The 12,500-nt window shown below is 42.3% G+C and overlaps 1 protein-coding gene across 2 annotated transcripts in view; it reads right to left on the bottom strand.

Moving 5' to 3' along the window:
- mars1 (methionyl-tRNA synthetase 1) overlaps positions 1–12,500 on the bottom strand; it is a 50,049-nt gene that overhangs the window by 26,775 nt on the left and 10,774 nt on the right. For both annotated transcript variants that reach the window (XM_067458712.1, XM_067458713.1), the window contains exons 5-9: positions 9,524–9,599; positions 8,372–8,535; positions 5,886–5,995; positions 4,385–4,501; positions 2,098–2,301 (exon numbers count right to left, since the gene is read on the bottom strand). In XM_067458712.1, coding sequence (XP_067314813.1) covers positions 2,098–2,301; positions 4,385–4,501; positions 5,886–5,995; positions 8,372–8,535; positions 9,524–9,599 — 671 coding nt within the window. The remainder of the gene's footprint in view (positions 1–2,097; positions 2,302–4,384; positions 4,502–5,885; positions 5,996–8,371; positions 8,536–9,523; positions 9,600–12,500) is intronic.

Below are 12,500 nucleotides of genomic sequence, written 5' to 3'. Positions count from 1 at the left end.
TAAAGCAGCACTGGGTAACTTTTGCTCTCGGGGTCCCCCTACAGTTGGGAAAAATAATGTCCTCAGCTACTGTCGTAAGCTCTGTCGTCCTACATCAGCGGATGCCATCGTGCGTGCATTTGTGGACATGATAACCCTGATAGCCCTGAGCTAGTGATGCGCGGGTCGTCTCATAACCCGCGGACCCCGTATGTCTGTTTAATGGTCGCGGGTGCGCGGCGGGTTGTAAAAATATATCCAGTGGTGCGGGGGGGTCCAAATAACTTCATAAAAGCGTCCCGCGGGTCGGTGCAGCACTAACAGTTCCCCTGAACACTGCAGGAGGAGTTCACATGCAGGTGTTCTTCTGGCGGCGCGTGTGAAATGTCTTCATCCCAGGTACAGCCAGTGGCGTATGCTTCAGCATGTCAGATGAATATCATTTCATGGGTTTTATTTTTTTCAAACGCCAAATAATCACGATGCTCACGTTTACAAGCCAGCGTCATTATAGTAGTCTATTGGTTAGCGTTTTACAGAATCTATATGATCCTTCAGTTCAGTGTTTGAGTGGTCGGTAATCACCGTAACAAGCAGGACAGCATCGGTCGGGCACGCCTCCTTCAGCTCACGCCGACGAGCAAACGCTGGTCACATGTTGATCCTCGTCCTGCCTTTAATCACATCACTCTCTCGTTTCCTCTTATTGCTTTCCTCCAACAAAACCTTTTCTTTCTTATTTGTCTCTGCTGCTTCAGATATGACTATATTATCCGACGAACACAGTTGGGCTCGCACGTCCGAATGTGAGGAAGTGTGTGTGTTGGTGGAAGTGACGTATATGCCGTAAAGCAGTCGAATTTTGTAGTTCTTTTTGTTCAAAAGTTTAAAAGTACGATTAAAAACGATACAGACCCCGTCAGGCTATGGCAGACGTGTCATTCAACCTATTGTAAGTCGATGTATCATCACAAGAGTCTTGAAAATATATTATGAAGGTTGAAAAGTTACCTAGTGCTGTTTAAAATTCTAAATATTTAAATTATTTATTTTTTGTTTTTTAATTTTTTAAGTAAGGTATAAATGAAAGAAAATTAGGATCCAAAGTAATTTAATCTAGTGTTTTATGGGCATCACAAGCTTCTAGCACAAGCAAAATAACAACAATCAAACAACAATAAATAAATAAATACATACATATTCCTGCAGTGGTGATATTGACATATTGCCAATTCAAATAAATTTTAAATTTTATAAACATTTAAAATTAAAGCTACTGTCTGTAACTTTTTTTGTGTTCAAGATTTACAAAAATTATATAATGAGAATGTACAACATGAATCCATTTTCCAAACCGTGTTTTTGTCTTACCTTGAATAATTATGGTACACTTACAATGAGCGTTTATATTGGGACTATTTCGGGCCAGACTGGTAGGAGCCGCTGCGGAGGAGCACAGTCCCTGCGTGACTCGCCATAGACATAAACAGAGAAAAGTAGTTCCGGCTACAATGTTCTTCCGCTAGACGCATGCAGTTCTGCTTATTAACCACTAGAGTGCAAAAAGTTACAGACTGCAGATTTAAAAAAATATATTTAAATTTGATAAAATAAATGTTATTTATGTTATTATTCTTATATGTAATTGTATTATCTGTGTAAAGATCCAATTAATTAGTTTCATGGTATCAAATACGTTTAATCATTTTATATTATGAATTTAAGAAACAAAAGGAAATCCCGCACACTATAAATACTTGCAAAAATCAGACTTTTATTAGCAACGTTTCGGGACAGGCATGAAGGTCATGAGAACGAAACGTTCCTAATAAAAAGTGTCTAATTTTTGCAAGTATTTATAGTGTGCGGGATTTCCTTTAGTTTGTTTATTGAGATTTTTGGATCTGGGTATCCTTTGTCCTACGCACCTATTCATTAGCTACAGGTGTGCGATGGTAATTGTGCACTAATATTATGAAATAAATAAAAAAAATCTGATGCAGTGATATATTGCTAATCAAAGTAAATTCTAAATTTATAAATATTTAAAAATACATAGACTAATCGCAGCCATAAATAAACACAAAAACTCATCTCCGTCAAACGAGCGTCTCTTACTCAGTTTGGCGTTCGGTGGTGGTGCGGCCGAAGAAGTCGAAGTCGATCTGGAACCAGCGGTAGATGTCGGCGTGGATGGCGTGGTATTTATCGCAGATCTCCTGCGGCGTCAGGCCCTCCTCTCGAGCCTTATTCTCCGTGGCCGTTCCGTACTCATCCGTACCGCAGACGAACAACAGGTTCCAGCCGCGCAAACGCCCATATCTGCAAACAAACACACCGAATGAAGGGGCGTAATCATTATTCCCACACAAGTGTGTTATGGTAAGGGGCGGGGCGTTTCCCAATCAGACCAATCAGAGCAGTGTGCTTTTCAGAAGGCGGGGCTTCATAGAGACAAACACGTAACAACATTCCTCATTATAATAATTAATACGCAGAATAAAGAGGCAGGGCCTGGTTGAGTTAGCAGGGTTTTTCCTGGGTCAAAAATGGTCTTCGGTGGTGGCTGACCAGACATGGTAATCCACACACACACACACACACACACACACACACACACACACACACACAGTAAAAGTACCTACCCACATGATCCGTGAGCCCAATACTAACAATAAATGTACTTTTTTTTTTTTTTTGTTCTTATTTTGATATCTCATTATGAATGATGTCGATGTTTTTCTTTCGTTCCTAGTTTTTATCCAGTTTGCATGGTTTACTGATTAATTATTTTGGCAACAATCATTAAAAAGTAGCATTTAGTAACATTTAATAACAAAGTCTAATTCTCTACCATATACAATTTAATACAATTATATCTCACTACAGCGGCTGGACAATAATGTTACAATGCGATCAGAGGTGTAGTGGTAAAAAAAGAGGTGGGTAAACTATAAATTCTGGGTGACCGCATCGTGGTCACGGTAAGGTGGGCCACTGCCTACCGGTGTATGCAGCCCGATCTCACGGCAATTCGTACTAATTTTACGAGGTGGCTAATATGAGCACATATGAGAGAACACACTAGAACATATTCACATTAAACAAGCTGGAATCAAAGAATGTTACTTTTGTCAGCCGACTAATCGATTACCAAAATAGTTGTCAATTACAGTTTTTGGCAATTGCTAATGAGGCAGGTGGAGATTAAGGACAGAAGGATGAATTTGGTGCCACATATTTTAATGTAAAGAAAACTCAGTTTCTGTAATCAACAGAAGATAGACAATGTAAGTTGCACTGTAGTTTCCACAAGTGTTTAGCCTAATGGCTGACATTAACAGACGATTTTGCTAAACTAAAAAACAATAATAAATTGCCGGATCCTTTTTTGAATCTTGGTTGCGTGTCGTTCATGAATGATTTGTTCATTTTAAACGAATCTTTAATATGACTCGGGACTACCGAGTTGTTTCAGAGAGTGATTCGTTCATTTTGTGTTGACCGCACATGCATTATGCAACATATGGGTTCTGATCGTTCTGATTCTGAATCGACAGGTGAGATCCGAGTCTTTTGTTCTTCCTGTCAGTCTCATAGAGACGGAAAGAGAAAAGATTGGCTCATTTTGCTGAACGAGACTCAAAGATCCGAGTAGGAACTGTAGGCTATTTAGAGGTGGATAAACTTAATTTAGAGGTGGATAAACGCACTTTGGAGGAGGATAAACGCTATTTCCAAATTTTGGGAGGTGCGTAAACGGCGTTTAGCCTCCACTACATCCCTGAATGCGATGAGAATAGTTATTGTGCGCACAAAAATTAAAATAACGACTTTATCCCCCAAGTTATTGACGTGAACTCGACGCATGCGCGAGAATATGACGGAGCTCCGCCATTTACGACCCGAAGAGGAGGAGCGAGACCGACACGGAAGACAATAACTTGGCAATAACTATTCTCGTGGCGTTGTAACATTATTGTGCAGCCGCTGTAGTGAGATGGGCTGTGTGTCGATGTGTTTAGGGCCTTTATGGGTCTTGTGAGTGGGAATGGACTGAATGCCAATGGAGGCCTATCTGAAGCCTTTCTCAGCTTTACACTAAAATATCTTCATCTGTGTTCTGAAGATGAACGAAGGTCTTACGGGTGTCCAACGACATGAGGGCGAGTTATTAATGAAATCATTTTCATTTTTGGGTGAACTAACCCTTTAATAGTGTGTTGAAACTGGCAGTTATGGTAAGGGGCGGGACATTTCCCAATCAGACCAATCAGAGCACAGAGTGCTTTTCATACGGAGAGGTTTCATAGAGACAGGAACTAAACAGAGTTACTGACAGACTGGGAAGAGAGGAGCCGCAACAATGGAGAATATGAGGAAATGATCAATTATTTGGCATTACCTGGCGAACACGTCTGCACTGAGCACACAGCCGATAATGTTCCCCAGGTGAGGCACGTTGTTGACATAAGGCAGAGCACTCGTGATCAGCACGTTCCTCTTTCCTTCCTGAGGGAGACTGAGACACACACACACACACACACACCGTGAGGTTACTGATGAAGACAGACAGGCTTAAGGTGTAGGCCTGTCGCAATAATCAATATATTGATATCGAACAATATAAATCACACAATATATGCACATGGGATGCCACAATTCTCAATATAATATTGAACCGTTCGGTACGGCGTTCACGGTTGTGAATTGCGTTTTTTTCGGTTTTGCATTTAATTCATTATTTTTATTTCCCTCCGTTTGAAATATTTCTCTCAGTTTATTTTTCAGCTCTGTTTGAGTGTGCCTGTGAGTCTACGCGCTGTTATGAGCAAATATCCAATCATATGCACTAAAGTTAGGCGGTGTTTAGCCACGTTTTAAAGCCTTGCCGGTTAAGCATTTCATTTGCATTTTACGTGTGCTGAGCACGGACGCCTATCAAACCAACGTGATTACTAAACTAAGTAGTCTTACTGCGCTAATACTGTCAAATACACACAAGGTTAACATATATAAACACAGTCGGTTATGTCTAAAGTGAAAGTAAAATTGCGTGTGTGTATATGAGATGCCAGCAGGTCTTAAAGTGACAGTAACGCAGTCTAATGATAGTGAACACTTGTCTTTAAAGGGACAGTTCACCTCTAAAATTATGTAAATAAAACAACAAAAGACAAGGAGAAAATCATGCACTGCTCTTGAACAAAGTAATAATAAAGTAGCTTTTAAACAACGTATGTTGCATATTGAAGACTGTGTCGTTTTAATTTGATCCTACATTTATTCAGTCAATTTCATACTTAGATGCTACTGTACATCGCTGAGCTGCCACTGTAAATCTTTATATATATTAATTTTATACAATACACTAAGGATGTGTACAAGGTTTTTTTTAAACTAAAGTTAAGTTTAAGAAAGGTTTTTCAAGTCTTTTAAGTAAAGTAAAGAAATTAAAAGGCGAAAGTGTTTCTCGTCGTTATCGACCGGTGAAAAAGACGTCATTTGAGGCGTTATTTTGTTATAACTACTGACAGTCTGGAAGAATAAGCCCAAATGGACTCGATCCTGTTCCGGTGCACAAATGTCAACACAGAATGACGAGTGTTAAAGCCGTTTCACAAGGGAACATGTTAATTTACTATTTATTCAATTTTTTATATAGGATGAAATATTTTTTACCCTTAATTTCCATGATCTAAAGAATTAAAAGGTTGTCATTTGAAAGTGTGTAGGTCTACTTGCGTTATTATGCTGTTATATTAGGATTATATATTCAGTGGCATAAAATAGTCTTAAAATGACTAATATCGTTTATCGCAATTATTTCTGGGACGATATATCGCAAAACAATCAGCAGTTATCGTGACAGGCCTATTATTCATGTGCAGTGATTATGATCATACATCGGGTGTTTCCTCTCTGGGACGGCAGGAGAAGCTTCGAGTCCTTCAGACCAGACCTGAGCGGCTCCTTCCATCTCCTCCACGCTCATCACACGCTCGTCGTCCTCAGCCTGAGGAAACACACACACACACACGTTGCGTTTTTGTGAATTGTGGCGACTTTCCATAGGCGTAATGGTTTTTATACTGTACAAACCGTATTTTCTATCCCCTTACACTGCCCCTAAACCTACCCATCACACACACACACACACACACACACACACAGCCCCTGTCCCTAAACCTACCCATCATACACACTAACACACACACACAGCCCCTATCCCTAAACCTACCCATCACACACACACACACACACACAGACACACACACACAGCCCCTATCCCTAAACCTACCCATCACACACACACACGCACACACAGCCCCTGTCCCTAAACCTATCCTTCATACACACTAACACACACACACAGCCCCTATCCCTAAACCTACCCATCATACACACTAACACACACACACAGCCCCTATCCCTAAACCTACCCATCACACACACACACGCACACACAGCCCCTGTCCCTAAACCTACCCATCATACACACTAACACACACACACAGCCCCTATCCCTAAACCTACCCATCATACACACTAACACACACACACACACACACACACACACACACACACACACACACACACACACACACACACACACACACACACAGCCCCTGTCCCTAAACCTACCCATCACACACACACACGCACACACAGCCCCTGTCCCTAAACCTACCCATCATACACACTAACACACACACACAGCCCCTGTCCCTAAACCTACCCATCATACACACTAACACACACACACAGCCCCTATCCCTAAACCTACCCATCATACACACTAACACACACACACAGCCCCTGTCCCTAAACCTACCCATCATACACACTAACACACACACACAGCCCCTGTCCCTAAACCTACCCATCATACACACTAACACACACACACAGCCCCTGTCCCTAAACCTACCCATCATACACACTAACACACACACACAGCCCCTGTCCCTAAACCTACCCATCATACACACTAACACACACACACAGCCCCTATCCCTAAACCTACCCATCATACACACTAACACACACACACAGCCCCTGTCCCTAAACCTACCCATCATACACACTAACACACACACACAGCCCCTGTCCCTAAACCTACCCATCATACACACTAACACACACACACAGCCCCTGTCCCTAAACCTACCCATCATACACACTAACACACACACACAGCCCCTGTCCCTAAACCTACCCATCATACACACTAACACACACACACAGCCCCTATCCCTAAACCTACCCATCATACACACTAACACACACACACAGCCCCTATCCCTAAACCTACCCATCACACACACACACGCACACACAGCCCCTGTCCCTAAACCTACCCATCATACACACTAACACACACACACAGCCCCTGTCCCTAAACCTACCCATCATACACACTAACACACACACACAGCCCCTATCCCTAAACCTACCCATCATACACACTAACACACACACACAGCCCCTATCCCTAAACCTACCCATCACACACACACACGCACACACAGCCCCTATCCCTAAACCTACCCATCACACACACACACTCTGCCCCTGCCCCTAAACCTACCCATCACACACACACACACGCACACAAAATTGAAACTGAAAATTTGGCAACTAACCGCATTAAAATATGTTTACGATAAAATGCTACAATTACTAATAAAATGAATTAAAAAAGACAAAATATTAACATTAAACTAGATTGAAAAGTTTGTCGAGAAAAACTTTAAGTTGGCTTGAAAAAGCATAGCCAGAAATTTTCAAATAGTTTGAAAAGTTCTTTCTATGTGGTTGCTAGGGTACTCAGGTGGTTGCCAAGTTATTCGGGTGGTTGCTATGCGGTTACTAAGGTACTTGGGGTTGTTGCTACGGTCTTGCTACATGGTTGCTAGGGTACTCAGGTTGTTGCTTGGGTGGTTGCTAGGGTACTCGGGTGGTTGCTTGAGTGGTTGCTAGGGTACTCCGTGGTTGCTATGCGGTTGGTAAGGTACTTGAGTTGGCTGCTAAAGTCTTGCTACATGATTGCTAGGGCACTCAGGTGGTTGCTAAGGTACTCGGGTGGTTGCTATGCCATTGCTAAGGTACTTGGGGTTGTTGCTATGGTCTTGCTACGTGTTTGCCAGGGTACTCGGGTGGTTGCTTGGGTGATTGCTAGGGTACTCGGTGGTTGCTATGCGGTTGCTAAGGTACTGTGGGTGGTTGCTAAGGTCTTGCTTCATGGTTCCTAGGGTACTCAGGTGGTTGCTAGGGTGGTTGCTAAGGAACTTGGGGTGTTTCAAAATATTAACATAAAATGAAGTAATGCTGAAATAAAAATGTTGCCTTGGCATTAACTTAATTAAAATGTTAAGTATAAGTGATTGACCTGTACATCCGTGGTGTTGTCCCGGCGCTGTGTGAGCGCGGACGACTGTTTCTGCAGGAACGCCTTCAGGGATTCGGGACCTTTTCCCTGCAGGACCCGGTGAGCGGCCATCTTACACGCAGGCAGAGAATCAACCCGCTCAAACCAGCCACGCACCAGATCACCTGAGAGAGTGAGAGAGAGAGTGAGAGAGTGAGTGAGTGAGCGAGCGAGTGAGTGTGAGCAAGTGTGTGAGCGAGAGAGTGTGTGTGTGTGTGAGTGAGCAAGTGAGAGTGAGTGTGAGCGAGTGAGTGAGTGAGTGTGTGAGTGAGTGTAAGCGAGCAAGTGAGAGTGTGAGTGAGTGTGTGTGTAAGTGAGCAAGTGAGAGTGAGTGTGAGCAAGTGAGCGAGCATGTGAGGGAGTGAGCGAGTGTGTAAGTTAGTGAGTGTGTGAGTGAGTGTGAGTGAGTGTGTAAGTGAGCGAGCGTGTGAGCGAGTGAATGTGTGTGAGTGAATGAGTGTGTGTGTGAGTGAGTGAGTCAGTGAGTGAGCGAGAGTGTGTAAGTAAGTGAGCGTGTGTGTGTGTGAGTGAGTGAGTGTAAGTGAGCGAGTGAGTGTGAGCAAGTGAGCAAGTGTGTGAGTGAGTGAGCGAGCGAGCGAGCGAGTGAGCGAGCGAGCATGTGAGTGAGTGAGCGAGTGTGTAAGTTAGTGAGTGTGTGAGTGAGTGTGAGTGAGTGTGTAAGTGAGCGAGCGTGTGAGCGAGTGAATGTGTTTGAGTGAATGAGTGTGTGTGTGAGTGAGTGAGTCAGTGAGTGAGCGAGAGTGTGTAAGTAAGTGAGCGTGTGTGTGTGTGAGTGTGAGTGAGTGAGTGTAAGTGAGCGAGTGAGTGAGTGTGTGTGTGTGTGTCTGAGTGAGTGAGTGAGTGAGTGAGTGAGTGAGTGAGTGAGAGTGTGAGTGAGAGTTTTTTTGTCTTTGTGTGTGTGTGTGTGTGTGTGTGTGATGGGTAGGTTTAGGGGCAGTGTAAGGGGATAGAAAATACGGTTTGTACAGTATAAAAACCATTATGCATGCAGAATGTCCCCACATTTCAAAAAAACAAATGTGTGTGTGTGTGTGTGTGTGTGTGTGTGAGAATCTAACACACACTGGCGATCGATCACCCACTCCGGCTTACCGGCATGAAACCGTGTGTCAGACAGAAGAGGACACAGCGCCGCCCACAGGACCACATCTGCCACTGACGCCGCCTCCTGAAACACATCAGACGTCCACGTAATGCATGAGCTAATCGCAGTTAACTAATGGGACCAGTAATGGGTAAAGTTACCAATACAAGATTAGATGAAATTATAAAACTTTAAAATGTTGCATTTGCAACCAATTGATTAAAATGTGTTAATGTACTAAATTTCTTATAACCCTAAAGCTGAAATAAAAAAAAAGCTAAATATAAATAAAAAATTATAATAGCATATAACAAAATGATACAATGATGACACCATTTTAAGTAAAGCTGAAATGAAATAAAATATTAGACGAAAAACTAAAAACTAAAAAATTGTTACTTCAACAATTTAGCAAAAAGCTTAGTATCAGTAAAAATCCGCATGATCCATAAAACCATCCATCCACACATCCATCCATACATCCATCCACACATCCATCCACACATCCATCCACACATCCATCCATCCATCCATCCATCCATCCACACATCCATCCACACATCCATACATCCATCCACACATCCATCCACACATCCATCCACACATCCATCCATCCATCCACACATCCATCCATCCACACATCCATCCATCCACACATCCACACATCCATCCATCCATCCATCCATCCACACATCCATCCATCCACACATCCATCCACACATCCATCCATCCACACATCCATCCATCCATCCATCCACACATCCATCCATCCACACATCCATCCATCCATCCACACATCCATCCATCCACACATCCATCCATCCATCCACACATCCATCCATCCACACATCCATCCATCCATCCACACATCCATCCACACATCCATCCACACATCCATCCATCCACACATCCATCCATCCATCCACACATCCATCCATCCACACATCCATCCATCCATCCACACATCCATCCACACATTCATCCACACATTCATCCACACATTCATCCACACATCCATCCATCCACACATCCATCCAATCATTTATCCACACATTCATCCACACATTCATCCACACATCCATCCACACATCCATCCACACATCCATCCACACATCCATCCACACATCCATCCACACATCCATCCACACATCCATCCATCCATCCATCCACACATCCATCCATCCATCCATCCATCCATCCATCCATCCACACATCCATCCATCCATCCACACATCCATCCACACATACATCCATCCACCCACACATCCATCCATCCATCCATCCATCCACACATCCATCCATCCATCCACACATCCATCCATCCATCCACACATACATCCATCCACCCACACATCCTCCATTCATCCATCCATCCATCCATCCACACATCCATCCATCCATCCACACATCCATCCATCCACACATCCATCCACCCACACATCCATCCATCCACACATCCATCCTCCATTCATCCATCCATCATCCACAAATCAATCCATTCATCCATCCAGCCATCCATCCACACATCCACCCATCATCCCTCCATCCCTCCATCCATCCTGAAAACTGAAATAAAAAAATAACCTAAATATAAATAAAAAACATAAAAATAACAAAAGCACAATCAAAACGAATAAAACTTAAATTAAAATGAATCTGAATATAAATAATATTATACTTAATTTATTAAGCTTAATGATGTAGAAAAGCAAGTTTTTCAGGAAGAATGTTTTCATTTTCATATAAAGCTACTAAAACATATTTCAATGTAAATTGTGATAATCATAATTATTAAAATCGCAATAACAATTTCAAGGGAATAGTCAACAATTATGATTTGTCATTCGAGCAGCCCTAGTAAAAACTCTAATCGTATATAAATAATATTAAATTTCACTGCTTGTTATGTGTTCAATAAATCAGTGTTCTGCTTTGACACCAAAATATGCGATTAATTTTTATTGTGTCGTCCTCAAGTTTCTCTCCTCAAAAACAAACAGTCCGATTCAATAACTAATGACTCATTTGAACTGATTCTTCTAAAGAATCGATTAAAAAGACTCACAGACTCCCTGAATCTGTCTGAGCATTTACTCTCAGGTCTCATGCAAACACAAGGAACAGCTAATCGCTGCCATCCTGTGTCTCAAAGCCGGTACTGACAAACGGCCTTCAGTATCCCTGCTACCGGGAGAACAGAAGCTCAGGAGTCTCCAGATGAAGCAAACACGTACAACTAGATAAAGAGGAAAATAAAGAGTGACAAGGGATTGTTCACCCAAAAAATTTTAATTACCCCATGATTTAATCACCCTAAAGGCATCCTAGGTGTAACAGGTGTAACGCACAGTTTCTCATAAGTGCACTGTTATGATGGACGGATGCACTATTATGATGGACGGATAAACTTTTATGATGGACGGATGCACTATTATGGTGGACGGATGCACTTTTATGATGGACAGATGCACGTTTATGATGGACAGATGCACGTTTATGATGGACAGATGCACTTTTATCATGGACGGATGCACTATTATCATGGACGGATGCACTATTATCATGGACGGATGCACTATTATGATGGACGGATGCACTATTATGGTGGATGGATGCACTATTATGGTGGATATATGCACTATTATGATGGACGGATGCACTATTATGGTGGATATATGCACTATTATGATGGACGGATGCACTATTATGGTGGATAGATGCACTATTATGATGGACGGATGCACTATTATGGTGGATATATGCACTATTATGATGGACGGATGCACTATTATGATGGACGGATGCACTATTATGGTGGATAGATGCACTATTATGATGGACGGATGCACTATTATGATGGACGGATGCACTATTATGATGGACGGATGCACTATTATGGTGGATAGATGCACTATTATGGTGGACGGATGCACTATTATGGTGGATAGATGCACTTTTATGATGGACGGATGCACTATTATGATG

Source organism: Pseudorasbora parva, chromosome 12, assembly GCF_024679245.1.
Source record: "Pseudorasbora parva isolate DD20220531a chromosome 12, ASM2467924v1, whole genome shotgun sequence".
Classification (NCBI taxonomy): domain Eukaryota; kingdom Metazoa; phylum Chordata; class Actinopteri; order Cypriniformes; family Gobionidae; genus Pseudorasbora; species Pseudorasbora parva.
Note: the sequence above shows the minus strand (reverse complement) of the source record. Positions and strands in the feature narration are given on the sequence as shown.